The sequence below is a fragment of the Pteropus medius genome, unplaced genomic scaffold (assembly GCF_902729225.1).
Source record: "Pteropus medius unplaced genomic scaffold, Ma_sr-lr_union100, whole genome shotgun sequence".
Classification (NCBI taxonomy): Eukaryota; Metazoa; Chordata; class Mammalia; order Chiroptera; family Pteropodidae; genus Pteropus; species Pteropus medius.
In genome coordinates, this window is record NW_024342475.1 from 1,004,446 (window position 1) to 1,020,645 (window position 16,200).

General features: G+C 58.3%; 2 protein-coding genes across 3 annotated transcripts; both read left to right on the top strand.

Annotated features, from left to right (window-relative positions):
* The first annotated feature begins 259 nt into the window (after positions 1 to 259).
* TOMM40 (translocase of outer mitochondrial membrane 40) lies at positions 260 to 10,927 on the top strand. Of its 2 annotated transcripts, XM_039866170.1 has the most exons (10): positions 260 to 371; positions 468 to 741; positions 1,473 to 1,540; positions 1,997 to 2,089; positions 2,882 to 2,983; positions 3,065 to 3,170; positions 8,615 to 8,737; positions 8,902 to 8,978; positions 9,097 to 9,199; positions 10,263 to 10,927. In XM_039866170.1, exons 2-10 carry the CDS (start codon positions 474 to 476, stop codon positions 10,400 to 10,402), a joined length of 1,080 nt encoding a protein of 359 aa, XP_039722104.1. In that variant the 5' UTR covers positions 260 to 371; positions 468 to 473; the 3' UTR covers positions 10,403 to 10,927. The 2 variants fall into 2 exon arrangements, with proteins under 2 accessions (XP_039722104.1, XP_039722105.1); XM_039866171.1 differs by lacking the exon at positions 260 to 371 and having other exon boundaries at positions 378 to 741.
* A 1,908-nt stretch (positions 10,928 to 12,835) lies between these two features.
* On the top strand, positions 12,836 to 15,654 carry APOE (apolipoprotein E). Its single transcript, XM_039866172.1, has 4 exons — positions 12,836 to 12,986; positions 13,755 to 13,812; positions 14,296 to 14,473; positions 14,835 to 15,654. The coding sequence occupies exons 2-4, from the start codon at positions 13,770 to 13,772 to the stop codon at positions 15,538 to 15,540; spliced, it is 927 nt and encodes a 308-aa protein (XP_039722106.1). The 5' UTR covers positions 12,836 to 12,986; positions 13,755 to 13,769; the 3' UTR covers positions 15,541 to 15,654.
* Positions 15,655 to 16,200: the final 546 nt, after the last annotated feature.

Consider the following 16,200-nt stretch of genomic DNA (forward strand, 5'->3'; position numbering starts at 1 on the left):
GAGGCGACAAGTCAGTGGGCGTTGCAAAGTGCTAAACACAGACCAATAGCAGGCGAGCACCGGAACCCGCGGCGACGCGAGCCAATAGGCGTGGGCTCTGCGAGCCAATGGGAAGGGCAGGGAGGTGTGCTTTGACCGCCTGCGATTGGGAGCCAATAGTAAAGGAGGTCCCAAAGAAGTGGGTGGGACTTCCATCCATGGTTCCAATAGCAAGGCCAGGCCCCGAAGCTGGTGGGCGGATTTCAGGGCATCTTGGACCAATCGGCTAGGCGGGGCGGGACGGCGGTGGTGGCGGCGGCGGCAGTGGGTTCGGTTGCGCGCGGCGCACGGGGTGGGAGCGGAGCCCAGGCCGGGAGCAGGCGCTGCCGCCAGTGAGAACTGGAGCCCGGAGTAGGGTGGGGGTTGGCAGGGGACTGGGCTGGGAACGGGCGGTCCCTGACCCCCGCCCTTTGACCTTTCTCCTGCAGGCGACCATGGGGAACGTATTGGCCGCTAGCTCACCGCCCGCAGGGCCGCCGCCTGCGCCCGCCCTCGTGGGACTGCCGCCGCCGCCGCCGTCTCCTCCGGGTTTCACGCTGCCGCCACTCGGGGGCGGCCTGGGCGCTGGGGCTGGGGCGGGTCGAGGTTCAGAACGGACGCCCGGGACTGCGGCCGCCAGCACCGCAGGAACCGCAGACGATGGGGCCTGCGGCTGCCTTCCCAACCCGGGCACGTTCGAGGAGTGCCACCGGAAGTGCAAGGGTGAGGGGCGAGGGACCTGGCGGAGGTGTGATGGCCCAGATCTCGGAGAAAGGGGGAGCACATTGAGGCAACCTTGGGAATTGGCACGGACCATTGGAATTATTTAACAGAGCGTTCGTTAGGAGTTGACGTTGGGATCGAATGGTGGAACATTGGACTTGGGGCTTAGAACGATGGGATTAAATGATGGAATCTCGGATGGAATGCCCTTCCTAGAAAAGCCTCTGGGACCTCAGGAGCACCAGGGATCAGTCAAGCCAGCCTCTTCCTGTGATGGGGAAAGAAACTGAGGCCCAAGGTCACAGTGTCAGTCAGGTGTCAGCAAGGGTCTAGTGGGGGTGGAACCCCAAGCTCCTGGATCCTGGCTTGGAAGAATTGTAATAGTGAAAGTGTTGGAGATTTATGTTGAGCACTGTTCTGGCGTTCGGTATGTGTTCATTCGTTAGATCTTTGCAATGTTTCCATGTGGTGAGCATCATCTTACAGATGACAAGTTTGACATAGGTAAAGTAACTTACCTAAAGCCACACAGTAGCGGTTGGTGGCACTGGGATTTGGACTCAGGCAGAAGTCCTGGTCCAGGCCCCATCCATTAGGCTATAGTACCATTTTACTGGCTGGGAGCATTCTGTGATTCCTTGGAGAAGGGAGAGCTGGGGGGTATAGGAAAGGCAGGGATGAGAGGGAGTGTGTGTGTGGAGCGTGGAGTGTGACAGCGTTTTCTTCTTCAGAGCTGTTTCCTATTCAGATGGAAGGTGTCAAGCTCACAGTCAACAAAGGGTTGAGTAACCATTTCCAGGTGAGCTTTCCTGGTGCCCTTACCCTCTAGAGGTCATCTCGGCCATCCCTCTGCATCTGTACATACAGCCCCCTTACTCTTCCCTAAAGGGCTGGGCTCCTTGGTACTTGAAAAGACCCAGAGATACAGTACCAGGCTAACTACTCAATGGGAGCCAGCGGTAGTGTTTAGGGACCCAGAGTCCAGAGTTACCCCGCCCCCCATAACATCCAGGCAGGAGTGAAGTGCCAGGTATACAGCCCCAGCACATTTTTTTCTCTAAGTCTTTAGTCAGGCCACACCTCCCAGTCTTTACCCGCTGCCCAGCCCAGAGATGCTTGTCTTTTTCTTCTTGATGGGGAAGCCTGATCGGCAGGTACCCCCCATCCCAGGCTGGAGGGAAGCTGTGCAGGGGGTGGGCTCTCCCTGTGGGCGTGGCCCACAGCCTGATCCCCACAACCCTCCCTCTGCTCTCAGGTGAACCACACAGTAGCCCTCAGCACAATCGGGGAGTCCAACTACCACTTCGGGGTCACGTATGTGGGGACGAAGCAGCTGAGTCCCACCGAGGTGAGATTGCTCCTGTCATTCATTGTATCACTTTTCTAACAATTGTAGCCAAATACCAGACTAAAATCTTTGTGGGTAGGAGGCTAGAGCTTCTGAGGGAGCTAAGGGTGTTGGAAGAGGGGACTGTGTCTCTCTAAGATGTGTTAGGATGCCAGTCATTCCTTCATCCTGAACCCCTGCTCCCTGCCCAATCCTGTGCTGGCGAGGCTTTGAATGCCAGACTAGGCATTTGAACTTTCTCTAGGGGGCACTGGAGAGCCATGGGAAGATTCGAACTAGGGAAAGTCATGGTCAAGTTGATGCTTTAGGGATGTCTCTCAGGCTGCCAGGCTGAGGCTAGGTTAGGGGAATGGGGGCAAAACTGGAGACCTGGGAGGAAGGAGGACTCAAGTGGAGCTGGGAGACTGGATTAGGTCTTTGTTTGTATTAATTAGTTCTGTTCAGTAAATTGGTTTATTCAACAAACTGTTATAACCCTGTTCTGTGCCCAGCCCTGTGCTGGGGACATGGCAGTGACTGAAACAGCTATGGGGCTCATGGTCTAGTGGAGACAGGACAGGTTTGTCCCCAGAGAATATTAGTCCAGGGTGGGCAGGACTGAAATGGGGGAACCCAAAGGCTGTGGGAGCCCACAGGGGAACCTAAATCAGCCTAGGTGGTCAGGGAGGGCTTCCTGAAAGAGAGGACCTCAAGCTGGGGCTGTCTGATCCTAGGCTGCTCACCTTGTCCCATCACTCATGTACTTCCATTATGCCAGACCTTTGACCTCTAACCTTGCCCTTTGCCTCACAGGCATTCCCCGTGCTGGTGGGTGACATGGACAATAGCGGCAGCCTCAATGCTCAGGTCATTCATCAGCTGGGCCCCGGTCTCAGGTCCAAGATGGCCATCCAGGTGAGCGGAAGTCGAGTTGGCTGCTCTCCCAGCCACCTTAAGCACTGGGCTGCCCTCACACTCCCCCCTCCTCCCCGACAGACCCAGCAATCAAAGTTTGTGAACTGGCAAGTGGACGGGGAGTACCGGGGTTCTGACTTCACAGCGGCTGTCACCCTGGGGAACCCAGACGTCCTGGTGGGTTCAGGTAAGAGGCACAGGGCTCTACCAGCCACAGCTTTACCAGCAAGCCCATCCCTTTTGTGGACTTCCCTTCTACCATCCGAGAAACGGGCAGGGGCGGGAGAGGGTTTGAAACACCAGACAGTATAGCATCGTGGGTGAGAAAGATTCGAACCCTAGCTCTGCTGCTTGCTGAACTACAGTCGTAGGCAGGTTCCAGCACCTCGATGGGCCTCAGTTTCCTTGTCTGTAAGATCGGGCCGCCTCACAGTGTGGTTGAGTAGGTCATGTAAGTTCATGTGCGTGAAAAGCTTCAAAGGGGGTCAGGTGTGTAACACGACCCAAGGAAGTGAGCTGTTATTATTACCCATGGGACTCGGGGGTGGTTTGGGGGCACGGAGCAGACCCCAGGGCCGGCGGGGTCTACGTGCAGTTGGAGGAGGACACAGGTAGTCTGAGATGGAGGCTGACGGCAAAAACCGTCTGAGTTCTGTCTGTACTTTAAGTCTCTTCGATGTTTTTGTTTGTTTGTTTGTTTGTTTGTTTGTTTGTTTTTGTCTTGGGGTGTCTGCCTTTGATTTCTCCACATGGATTGAATGAGTATTTATTGATCGCGTACTATATATGTTCTAGGCACAGAGGATAAGGTGGTGAACAAAGAATTAAGTCTGCCTTCTAGGAGCTTCCATTTTAGTGGAGGCAGATACAACTAAAGCAGTACATAAAGAGAAGATGTCAGGTGACGGGAGCTGTAGGGAAAGATAAGGACAGGAGGGACGGTACCAAGCAGGTACACGGGAAAAGAGCTTTTCCACCAGAGGAAGCAACAAGGGCAGAGGCCCCGGGCACCCTGTTGCTGGAGCATCGAGAAGGAGAGTGGCTTTAATGGGTGAGAAGTCAGGAGTGAGGGGGCCAAGTCACATGACATTTTGTGGAACTTCGGCCTTTATTCTGAGTCAGGGGTCACCATTTGAGAGGGACAGGATCCAACTTGGCTTCTAACAGGATCTCTTGTGCTGACATGTGACGCGTAGACTACAAAGGGACCAGCCGCAGGGGCAGTGGAGGCGGGGCGAAGTGGTTGGAGCTGGGTGCACTTCGAAGGTGGAGCTGATGGAATTTGATGATGGATTAGCCGTAGGCCAGGAGATAAGAGAAAGGAATCCGGATGACTCCTGAGTGTGGGGCTCGAACCAGAGGATGGAGTTGGTGGTTCCCACATGTGCCCTGTCCTGGGGAGCAGGCTCTTGGGCAGTGAATACCGAGCACGTTTGTGAAGGCAGGAAACAATCCCTGGGAGGGAGTGCCCAGGGAGAGCTCTTACTTCTGCCTGCCAAGCCTGAGGAGGCTTCTCAGAGGAGGTATCACCTTTGAGCTTCCAAAGGAAGGGGAGGAGGGGGGCAGCTGCAAAGGGTCGGGGGGAGGGAAGGGCCCTGTCATAAAAGCCAGGAGACAGGGAAGCTGGGCAGGAGAGGCTGCCTAGGTGAGGCTTCGTCCATGGGGGTCCCGGGCGGAATGAGGGGCCTAAGGCAGGAAGCAACATTTTCTTTTCCCCGCTGACCGCTGAAGCCATCACCCACTCTGCTCCCACGCTCACTGCCGTTGGGCCACGTGAGCTTTTCTGTCGCTTCCCGGAATCGCTGTGTGCTTTCTACCCCAGGACTTCTTTACATGCCGTTCCCACTGCTTAGAATTCTTCTCTGGCGGTGATGTGGCTGAAAGAGTGAGTCTCAGGGCACACGTCACCCTGACTAGAAGCCCTTCCATGACTGAAGCATGCATGTCGGCGCTGGATCGCGTCACCCTGTCCCTTCGTCTTTGTAAGCACTTCCCTCTGAAGTCGTCTCGCTCTTTGTCGCCTGTCTCCTACGTCAGGATGACAACTCTTTCAGACCTGGAACCTTGCCAGGAGCGAGCGAGTGCTTAGAAAATACTGAGCAAAGGAGTAAGTGGTGCTAATGGCAGGTCCCATCTTTTGCTGCTTCCCTTTGTCGGGCCTCAGACACGCTATGTGCATCCTCCCCTTCGTTCAGCCGTTCTAGGCACTAGTGGCAAAAATGGCTCCTTGAATCCTCTCATCAGCCCTGTGGGGTAGGTGCTGACATTATCCCCATCCTATTGCGGCCCAGAGAGGGGAAGTGCTTCCCCAAGGCCACGGAGTCCGTGCGCTTCTCTCTGGCACCAAGCATCGCCCCCTGCACACCCTCGCCAGCATCATCCTCCCGTGCTCCCCAACACTAGCCTCTGAGTCCCTCTTCCCCAGAGCCCAAGGCCACCGGCTCTACTCTCATGTCAGTTCTCACAGGTGTCTCTTCCTCCTCTCAGACACGAAAGAAAACTGTGCCTGCTGGGCCAGGTCAGTGCTGCGCACACAAGTAACTCACTACCAACTGCTCAGACTCTGGTTCCTGGTGGCCCCACCCCCTCTGAGCCTCAGCTTCCTCGCCCGTCACAGGAGCACAGTAGCAGTGACCACCTTGCCGAAGGAGTCCGTAGGGGCCCCATCTTCAGCCCTACGTCCCGGGCCAGACGCACAGTTAGCGCTCGCTCTGTCTGGTCCCATGCCGCCCCACAATGCTCAGAGGTGCCTGTTTCTATGGCCCCCATCTCACAGATGGAGAAACTGGGGCCCAGGGTGAAATCTGGCCCAGGACCACCCGGCGAGGAGGCAGAGGAGCTAGAACACGGCACGGCCTAATTCAAAGGCCCAAGTTCTTACCTGGCTCCCTCCCCATGGCCTCCGCTCCTCTAGAGCATCTCTCCTGTGCTGACCCTGAGCAAGGCAGTGCTGGGTCACCGAGACAGCCGCTTCCTGCCTTCGTGGGGCTCGCGGGCCAGGGGGAGAGATGTGTGCTTTTAAACAGATGGTCACACAGTGACTTCATTGCTATCGTGAGAAATCCTACTCAGGAAAAGTCCACATTGCCGCGGGAGCTGATTACAGGGATCCCGTCTCACCTGGAGTGACAGGGACAGACAGCCTTTCTAAAATGGCAGTGTCTCATCCAAGGGAGAGTGGTGAGAAGGGTGGCTCTCAGAAAAGGGTAGTGCATTGAGGGGGCAGAAAGAGGTCCTGTCCAGCTGGCACCAAGACTCACCTCCCGATGCTGCCCCGACCTGAGCATCTGCCCTGGCTGTGCGCCAGTCCTGCCCCAGGTAACTGCCCCAAGGAATCCTGGCGTGGCCCCAGTCCTGCAGGGGAAAGGTCTGGGGGTGGCGCCCAGATCTCCTGCCCAGCAGGTTTGGGAGACAGATCGCAAGATAGGACGGCTTTTGCAGAGCTGGGCTCTGCCCCTTGCCCGAGGCTTTCTCTCTCCGACTTCTGACCCCCTTTCTCTCCTTCCAGTGAGATTTGGACTCACCAGGTTCTCCGCCCTGGAGTGCCCGCCCCGCCCCACCCCAGAGGCTGTATGCCTCACTTGCCCAGAGCCTCAGGGAGCCCATGTGCCACGAGAAAGCTGGGTCTGGCAGGAGGGAAAACCAGAGTGAGTTAAGGGAGACAGATGCAGGAAGGGATCAGATGTTCAAGGAAAAGGCCCACGAGGACCTGAGTGCTGGCAGCGCCTTGTGCAGCTCCAGGAGGAAGAGCAGCCTGGGCCACTGTGACCACGGGCCGAGAGCGTGTGCTTCGGGAGCAGAGAGGAGGCTGCGGGGTGGGGATGAACAGGGGCCGTGGGGCCATGGGGGCCAGGGAAGATTCAGCAGTGGAGACTGCGCTCGGACTCGGGTTCCCACAGACTCAGTGCTCTGCTCTCATCAGTGATAGGAGCTGGGCGAAAGCAGGGAACCAGGGCAAGGCGACTGCCAGGGTCCCATGGTGGGCAGTGGCTCCATGCAGCAGCGTGCTGGAGAAAAGCAGCCAAATGCAGGAGATACTTAGGTGCAGATATTTAGTTGGCGGGACCAGGCAGAAGGGAGAGTACGCTGGGCAGGGGGCGGGGGAGCAGTGTGCGCATGGGCCCAGGGGGCAGAGAGAGCTCTGTGGCTCTGCCGCCTAGACACAGATGTGGCCAGCTGTGTCAAGGAAAGAGGAAATGGCTCTCGGGAGCTGTGGCCCAGCCACGCGGGGCCTTGCAGGTGTGCTGTGAGGAGCCAGGGCCTCCTTGGCACTGGGGAGCCACAGCAGGTTCTCTGAGCAGGGGGAGAGCAGGGTTGAGTGTGTGTTTTAGCAGGATCCCTCTGTCTGCTGCGTGTGCAGTTGCTGGGAGAGGGCGAGGCTCAGGAAGGGTCTGAGAGATGTCTCAAGGCCCTCGGTCTCAACAGTTGGCAGAGCTGGGAGGCCCGTGAGTTTTAAGTCTCGTGTGACTCCAATAGACAAGTCACTTTTCCCTCTGTGGACCTCAACTGAAGGAGTGGATGAGCCAGGCCAGAGGTGTGCGGTGATGGTTTAACAGCCGGCGGGAGGGGTCGATTGTATCATCCGCTTGTTGGGAGAGGAAATGTAAGCTCAGAGTGGCCAGCTCCAGCCCACCAGGGCCCTGGCCATGAACTCTCCCTTAGCCGCACTGGCAGCCCCCTCCTGGGTGTGCCCACCCCCGATCGTGTCCCCCCATTCCTGCCTTGCTCCCTCGGCCAGTCTGAGTCTGTGCCTCTGGTTTTCTTTGAGAAACAGGGTCGTGCCTCCTGCCCCAGCCTGTCCCTGCTCGTCCCCGCCCCCGCTTTCTCAGGTCTGTCTGTTTTTTTTGCTGAGTTGCGACCGCTCAGCCTGTCTCTGCTCAGTCTTGGCTGGTTTCTCTCCAGAGAACCTTAAGTTTCTTTCCTCTCCATTTCTGATTCTGTTTACCTGTCTCTGTATCTGTGTTGTCTGTTTTCTTGTCACTCCTGCGTCCCCCACCCCTGGTTCTTCCCCTCCTGTAAGATCACATTTGTGGTATCTGCTCTCCTGGGCATGAATGAGTCTCAGGTCTTGGCTCATGGAGAGTCATCTGTTAGCAAACACAGGGGCCTCAGGGCATGAGGGGCAGGGACCAGTCCTAGCGGTGCTGGCGTCCCCTCTTTGGGGCTTTGTCTCCACCTCGAGAGGTAGTCCTGTCTGCAGAGAAGTGATGCCAGTGGCCCGCGGTTACTCCGCCAGCAAGTGGTACGGCCGGAACGTGACCCCGGGCCATCCAGTCCCCTCAGGTGTGCTTTCCCAGCGGCAGAGTGGTTCACACGCACTTTGTGACCGTGGGTGAGTGACTTACTCGGCCTCCTCTGTAAATGGTGGCAAATGAATGCCGGCCTCACTGGGCTCACTGGGTTGTACAGACCAAGTGAGCTCCCACGGGGCCAGAAGGGCTGACCTCAGAGCCCTGTCATCAGCTCGATGGAGAAGCAGGTGTGGGAGGCCTGAGGCCAGGCCACAGGCCCCAGGCCTCCAGCAGGGCCAGCTTAAAAAGCTGTCTAGAGCAGGAGTCTGGCCCAGCATGCTGGCCAGGCAGAAAGTGACCACCATGAAGCCCAGGTGACACCCTGCCATCTTACCCACAGGAATCCTTGTGGCCCACTACCTCCAGAGTATCACACCGTGTCTAGCCCTGGGCGGAGAGCTGGTCTACCACCGGCGGCCCGGGGAAGAGGGCACTGTCATGTCTCTAGCAGGGAAATACACATGTGAGCCTGGGGCCTGAGGGTAGGATTCGGGTCTGCGGGCCTGGACTGCTGGGTTTGTGGGAAGAGGGGCTGCGGGCCTGGACTCCTGGGTTTGAGGGAGGAGCGGCTGGGTCCCCGAGTCCCCTTGGTAACCTACCCCCACCTCTCACCCTGCTCTCTCACAGTAAACAACTGGTTGGCAACAGTAACATTGGGCCAGGCGGGCATGCATGCAACTTACTACCACAAAGCCAGTAACCAGGTGAGCTGGTCCAGACACCGCTGCCAGAGCATACGTACTTGCAGGCGTGGCGAGCCAGGGGCTCGTGTGGCAGGGGCTCCAGCCTGGGAAGCTGACTCTGTTGCCCTGGCCCTTCCAGCTGCAGGTGGGCGTGGAGTTTGAGGCCAGCACAAGGATGCAGGACACAAGTGTCTCCTTCGGGTACCAGCTGGACCTGCCCAAGGCCAACCTCCTCTTCAAAGGTACAGGCCTCAGTTTTCCCTGCAAAACGGGTGAGAGGCCACTCAGCTCTGAGCGGATATAGGCTGAAGATGATGGAGGGCAGCGTGCCGGGCCTTTGTGGGTCTCCGCTCGTTAAGAAGGTGGGGACCTGGGTCCCAAGCTTGGCACCTCCCACGTCCCCTCCTCGTCACCCCCAGCAGCCCTCTCCCCGCTCTGCACTGTGCCCTCTTGATTCCGTTTCCGTGAGTGGAAGGCAGCCCGGAGCGCGTCTGGCCACCCCACGCACCTCTCGTTAGCGGAAACCGAGGCTCCTGAGGTTGCCCAGTCACTACCAGGTCCAGAACCCCCCTCTCGGCTGCCCGACTCTAGGCCTGAGCACCAATTTTAAGGTTTCCTTCTTGGACCTTGGTGGTTCTAGGCTCGGGGCGTGAAGACCACCACCCCCGAGGCTTCTTCAGTCGGCCTAGGGCAGAGTTGCCACCAGTAGTGTTTTGGCCCAGGGGCTTCTTGGCGTCTGAAGCCTCTCAGCCCTCGCTCTGCTGTCAACGCAGTGGCAGAGGCTGGGTTGGGGTTCCATCTCTGCTCCCGTGAAGTGAGTGAGACCCCCCTCCCACGTGGGGATGGCTCCGTGCCCGCACATCCGTCAGGCTCTGCAAATGAGCCTGAGAGGAGACTTCCGTCTTTCGTTCAGTAGACAGTAAGCACCCACTGTGCCCAGCCTCGTGCTTGAGGTGCTAGGGACACAGCGGCAGCCAGGCCCTGTCCTCACGGGGCTCACACTGGGAAGGGCAGACCCATCCCCAGAGAGCTAGGACCTGGTCTAGACAGGACTTGGGATGGGGGAGCCCGTGGGTGGCAGAGGCTTCCTGGAAGGAAGGGATCACTGCGCTGAGAACGGAAGAAGACTAAGCTAGTTGCTCCCAGGGCTGAGTATTTGGGATATGGGAGGAGGTTTCTGGGAACAGCCTGGTCAGATGTCTGGAAGCTGGCATCTGGCTGGTGGTGTCCAAGGTGGCCTGGAGTGTGACTCCGGGGACAGTGGGAAGCGGGCACATCGCTCTCACGGCAGCTGTCTGCCCACAGGCTCTGTGGACAGCAACTGGATCGTGGGCGCCACACTGGAGAAGAAGCTCCCACCCCTGCCCCTGACGCTGGCCCTCGGGGCCTTCCTGAATCACCGGAAGAACAAGTTCCAGTGCGGCTTTGGCCTCACCATCGGCTGAGCCCCTCTTGGTCCCGCCTCCCACGCCCTTCCTTCAGATCCCACCCCCCTCCCCTGTCACAGAGGGGAGACCTGAGCCCCCTCCCCGTCTCTTCCCTCCCTCCCAGGGGTTGGGGGAGGGGGGAGCGGAAAGGAGGGGACCCATCGCCCCAGCAGCTGAGAGGGGATTCTGGAACCACGGGCACTTCAGGATTCGGAGCGCCAGGGGCAGCGTGCCCAGTGGCCCTGAGGTCCCAGAAGGGGTTCCGGAAATGAGGGGCATGCCAGATTTGGAGCACTAGGGGCAGAGGCAGCCAGACAGCCTCAGGGAAGTGTTGGGGCGTCCCCACCCTCTAAAGGGCCCTGGGCCCTGGCCCGGCGGGAGGGGGCAGCAGGAAGAGGAGCTTCCCCATCCCCGGCCCACCCCACCCACTCTCCCATCTACCCCGTGGTATAAATCATGTTTATAAGTTATGGAAGAACTGGGACATTTTACAGAAAAAAACGAAAAACAACAAAAAATATACATAAAAAAAGCAAAATGGGAGGCCTTGGTTTTCCTACCAGTCTGTGGCCCTGTTTTGCTCGATCCATCCAGTCTGACCTTCCCAGCCGTCGGTAGGGGGCGCCAGAGGCTGGAACGCCTAAGGGCGACACTGGAAAGGGGTCTATCCTGGCTCAGGATCACACAGCCACCCTGTGACTTCTGCCCTCCCTGGGAAATCACAGGCCTTCCCTCACCGGGAAGGCGGGGTCTTCTGGTCACTGCCTGCCCCTTGGCCTGGCCAGAGTGGCTACAGGAGACTTTGTTCCTACAAGCTCAAGCAACAGGGATGGCCCTGTCTGAATGCAGGGGTGGAGGCAGCAGGCTGAGACCAGGGCTTTCCAGGTTCCAAAAGGGGTATGGGGTGATGGGGCGTTAGGACCTTCTTTCTGACAGGGAGGTCCGAGCTTCCAGATGTTTCATGAAGGATTCAAGCACCTGGAAAGATTTAGGAATCAATTACTGAGCCTGACTGGGGAGAATGGCTTGGGCGGAGGACTCCTGGGCCTGGGGAAGGGCCTGAAGTCTCTGACCTTGGTCTGGAGGAGGAAGTTCGGAGGCTGAGTCACCAATGTCTCAGTCGTCCGATGCTGGGAGCAGGGGGGATCAGTCCGGCCCACCAAGAGCTCAGGTAAACACACCCCTGACCCCCCAGATGGGAACAGAAACCCACACACAAAGGGTCTGGAGAGGGAGGCAGCTAGGCAGAGATGACCCCTTATTACCTAGAGAAGCCACAATGCCCCCTCTGTCAGTGCCCTCAAAGGCCAAAGCAAACAGGCCTGTCTGGCGTTGGGGCCCGCTTCCTGGGACCAGGCGTTCGGCCTCCCCTGACCCCATGGAATCCCATCCCAACTCTGGTTCTTCCTGTGTGGCCTTGGCTCTGAACCTGGGGTTTCTCATCTGTGAAACAGCTGGATTCTTGTAACAGGGCTGCTAGGGAGGTAACAGTATTGGAGCATTCACTATGGCCAGTCCCAGCACTTAGATCTAAGCTGGGACCCACTGTGTGCCAAGGGTGTTCTCTGCCTCATTAATAGGGTGCAGCAGGTTCTCAACGTTTTGTTCCACATCGTTTCCTCATAACGAGATACCGGTTGGAACTTAACTCATTTCTATCAATTAGCCTCTGGTAAAATTGGTTTTGTTATACGTTGCTTTGCCGAAGTTCCAGGAACCATCTGTCAACGAGGTTAAGTAAGGACTTCTTGTAGCTCGTTGCATCACTGACTGATGGTGTAAATGCAGCTATTTCTCTGCTTTTGTATACCAAGAAACAGTGTTCAGAGAGGCCTGGTCATTTGCCCAAGGTCACACAGCTGGCAACTGACAGAGCCCGGATTTCAGGCCGTGGCAGTTTGGTTCAGAGTCCCCAGTCCTATCCGGGCAGCATAAGTGCTTCAAGCCCAGTGAAGACACACTCCAGGCATCTGGAATCCGCAGTGCCTGTGCTGGGTTTTCATTTCACACATGTGGACAAGGGCTCAAATAGGCTCATTTGCACCCAAGTCACAACCAAAGAGGGAGCTAGGATTAAGACCCAGGTTTCATTCTCAAAGCCCAGGCCTTCAGCAGATGCGTGCCACTGTCCCCAGCCTCCCATCCCGTTTGTCGGCCTCCAGTCTCCTCCCTCAGACCCAGGAATCCAAGCCCCTAGCCCCTCCTTCCTCTGACCCAGGATCTCGGGAACCCAGCCCTCTCCCAAAATTTTACTCATCCACAAGAAAAGAGGAGCAGACAAGGGGTGCTCTCAGCGGCTGCCTGCGCCTTCCCCTCCCATGCCCGGCCCCCTAGAATAGAGGGCGCCTTGAGTTACTGGGTAAGATGGTGCCTCCCCTCATGGGGGCTGGGGGCGTCACAGGGCCTCCAAGCCCCACCTCCTTTCCTCCCGGCTGTGTGAAGGGGGAGACCTGCCCACCTCGTGACTGGGGGCTGGCCCAGCGGCCCTAGCCCTGGAGGAATGGGCGGGGCAGGGGGAGCCCTATAATTGGAGGAGTCTGGGATCTATCCTTGAGTCCTACTCAGCCAGAGCGGAGGCGAAGGACGGCTTCCCCAGGAGCCGGTGAGAAGCAGAATTGGGAGCACAGAGACCAGCTCAGGGCTTCTGTGCGGGATGGGCCGGGGGGAGGAGGTGACTGTCCTACGCCTGGATCAGAACAGAATCACGAGCTGGGGATGAGGTCAGAGGCTGGGGACTGGATCTATGGGAGGTGGGAGCCGGTCCCAGGAGCGACCCGACTCGGCTAGAAGGTGGGGCGAGTGGGACATCTGGACTAATCGAAGAGCCAGTTGAGCCATAGCAGGAGCCCACGTGTTGTCACGCATTTGTTGGGCACCTACTGGATGCCCCTGCATCCTCAGATCCCCATTACCTGGAAGCTCGGGGGTGGCGGTGGGATAGCTAGGACATTGGTGGGAGGATTTTAAATGAGAGTTAACTTAGGGGATAGGTGGAGGAAGGCACTCGGTTGTGAAGCTGGAGCTTAGAATGTGAAGGCATAGTGAGGGATGCTGGGTTGGAACTCAGAACCAGCTGGAGCCACATGGAAGGCAGGCGGGTGGGCGCGGGCGGGGTGAGTGGAATTTGAACCCCGGGAGAGGGAGATGGAATTTTGGCGGGGAGGCTGACCTTGGGATGAGGAGACAGAAGACAATGAGGGAGTTAAATAGACAATGGAGGGCACTAGGTAAATGTTTGTGGTGGGATTAGGATGGTGCAGATCTGGGGCTGGGGGAGGCTTTGAAGGCCTCGAGGGGGTGGGGTGGGGGTGGGGCTATGGCTGGACAGAGACCCCACTGGCTGTTGATTGACAGTTTCTCCCTCCCCTAGACTGACCTGCTGAAGATGAAGTTTCTGTGGGCTGCCCTAGTGGTGACACTCCTGGCAGGTATGGGGTGGGGCTTGCTGAGGTTCCTGCCCCTCCCCCTTCCATCTCACCTGTACCCGCTGCCTTCTTTCATCCCTGGGTCCCCCCTTCTGCTGGTCTCTCTCCCCCTTGAGAGGAGGTCCAGGTCTGAGGCCTCTTTTAATATTCATTGGCTCTGAGCAACTGTTTACACTCTCTGGGCCTCAGTTGCCCCATCCTTAAAACAGGTGTTATAACATTTTCATAATACATTGTTGTCGGGCAGATAGCGATCACTATGTAAGCGTCAGCTGTGATTATCTTTATTCTCCGTCACCCCCAGCACGGCCCTGCGTGGACCACACACTCAGTAAATGCCTGTTAAGTGATGAAACTGGCTGGCGGTCCCTCCACGCCCTCCCTGCCCACCAGTGCCCTGAAGAAGTGCACAAGCATTTGTACAGCACCTACTGTGTGCCTGGAGGAGAGGGAGGACCCTGACTGCCTTGAACTTGCTCCGCGCAGGATGCCAGGCCGACGTGGAGGAGGAGGTGAAGCTGGGGCAGGAGCCCGACAGGTGGCAGGCCAAGCAGCCCTGGGAGCAGGCGCTGGGCCGCTTCTGGGAATACCTGCGCTGGGTGCAGACGCTGTCTAACAAGGTGAAGGAGGAGCTGCTCAACAGCCAGGTCACTGAGGAGCTGAAGTGAGTGTCCCCCCGCCTGGCCCCGGCCCCTCCTGGTGGGCAGTTCGTTCGAGACCCGCAACTTCCACTGGTCTGGGTTTCTTTCCGTCCCTGTCACCAGCTCCTAGGGGATCTGTTCATTTCTTACTTCCTCTTTCTGCCTGGGACTCCAGGTTTTACCTGTCTGGTTCTGTCTCTGGCGTGTTCCTGTCCGTCTCTCCCTCCATCATTCTAGGGCAGCGTCTCACACCCTTCTCTCTTGTTTCTGCTGCTGTCTCGTCCTCTTGGCCTGTTCCTCTTTGGGGTCTCTGTCCCCACACCCCATCTTTCTCCTTTTGTCTCTCTCCACCCACATGCTCCCTCCTGCCCTCTTGGCCCGCAGGCTGCTGATAGAGGAGACCATGAAGGAGGTGAAGGCCTACAAGGAGGAGCTGGAGAAGCAGGTGGGCCCCATAGCCCAGGAGACGCAGGCCCGCCTGTCCAAGGAGCTGCAGGCGGCGCAGGCCCGGCTGGAGTCGGACATGGAGGACGTGCGCACCCGCCTGGCACAGTACCGCAGCGAGGCACAGGCCGCGCTGGGCCAGAACACCGACGACCTGCAGGGCCGCCTGGCCTCCCACCTGCGCAAGCTGCGCAAGCGGCTGCTCCGTGATGCGGAAGACCTGCAGAAGCGCCTGGCCGTCTACCAGGCCGGGACCCGCGAGGCCGCGGAGCGCGGAGTCAGCGCCGTCCACGAGCGCCTCGGGCCTCTGATGATGGAGGGCCCCCTGCAGGCCATCCCCCCGAGCCAGCAGCTGCGGGAGCGGGCAGAGGCCTGGGGCCAGAAGGTGCGCGGGCGGCTGGAGTCGGTGGGCAGCCAGGCCCGCGACCGCCTGGACGACATGCGCGATCAGATGGAGGAGTTGAAGGCCAAGGTGGAGGAGCAGGCCAGCCAGGTGCGCCTGCAGGCCGAGGCCTTCCAGACCCGCCTCAAGAGCTGGTTCGAGCCCCTGGTGCAAGACATGCAGCGCCAGTGGGCCAGCCTGGTGGAGAAGGTGCAGTCCAGCTTGGGCATCAGCCCCTCCACCAAGCCCAGCAAGACCAAATGAGTGCCGGGCATGCATGGCGGGCCCCCCTCCTGCCACTTGCGCCCTCGCCTCTCCCAGCCCCCGCTGTCCCCCGGGGGGCCCCGGCTTAATAAAGATTCAGCACGTTTCACAGCAGTGGCTGGAGTCTCGAGTGTGATTTCTCACAGCTCCAGCCTCAGTTTCTCCTTCCGCACACGTGGGTCTCGGTCCCGTCCCCTCCGCCCACGCGCGTTTCTGTATTTTTGTCTCCTCTTTTAACTCTGTCTTTGCTTCCTTCCGTCCCTTTCTGGGGTTTTCTGCCGCTCACCCTCTCCTCTCTCCCTCTTTCCGTCCTGTCTCTGAGACGTGGTTCTGGACTAAATCCACCCCTGGATTAAATCCTGCAGTTGGCCCTGACTACTGTGGGCAAAAGCAACCTCTCTGAGCCTCGGTTTACCCAGCTTCATAATATCTGCTTCATAGAGTTGTGACTCAAAAGACCCGAGACCACTGCCATTAGGAGGCCATTTTTATTTGTTCCCGCTCATTATTCTCTCCCCCGGCTGCATCCAGTCTTAGCTGATTCTACCTCCTTCCCTCTCCTGGCCTGTCTGTCCTGCTTCCTTTTCCCAGCTTCCTCTTTTCCTCCACCTGTGTCTTTTCTCTCTCCCCACCCCGGTTTCTCTTGCTCTGGCCTAGCTT

Coding starts and splice junctions, on each gene's coding strand:
- TOMM40 (XM_039866170.1), top strand. CDS start 474: ATGGGGAACGTATTGGCCGCTAGCTCACCGCCCGCAGGGCCGCCGCCT. Junction 2,984..3,064: donor GGTCCAAGATGGCCATCCAG/GTGAGCGGAAGT, acceptor CCTCCCCGACAG/ACCCAGCAATCAAAGTTTGT. Junction 8,738..8,901: donor TCTAGCAGGGAAATACACAT/GTGAGCCTGGGG, acceptor GCTCTCTCACAG/TAAACAACTGGTTGGCAACA.
- APOE (XM_039866172.1), top strand. CDS start 13,770: ATGAAGTTTCTGTGGGCTGCCCTAGTGGTGACACTCCTGGCAG. Junction 13,813..14,295: donor AGTGGTGACACTCCTGGCAG/GTATGGGGTGGG, acceptor TGCTCCGCGCAG/GATGCCAGGCCGACGTGGAG. Junction 14,474..14,834: donor CAGGTCACTGAGGAGCTGAA/GTGAGTGTCCCC, acceptor CTTGGCCCGCAG/GCTGCTGATAGAGGAGACCA.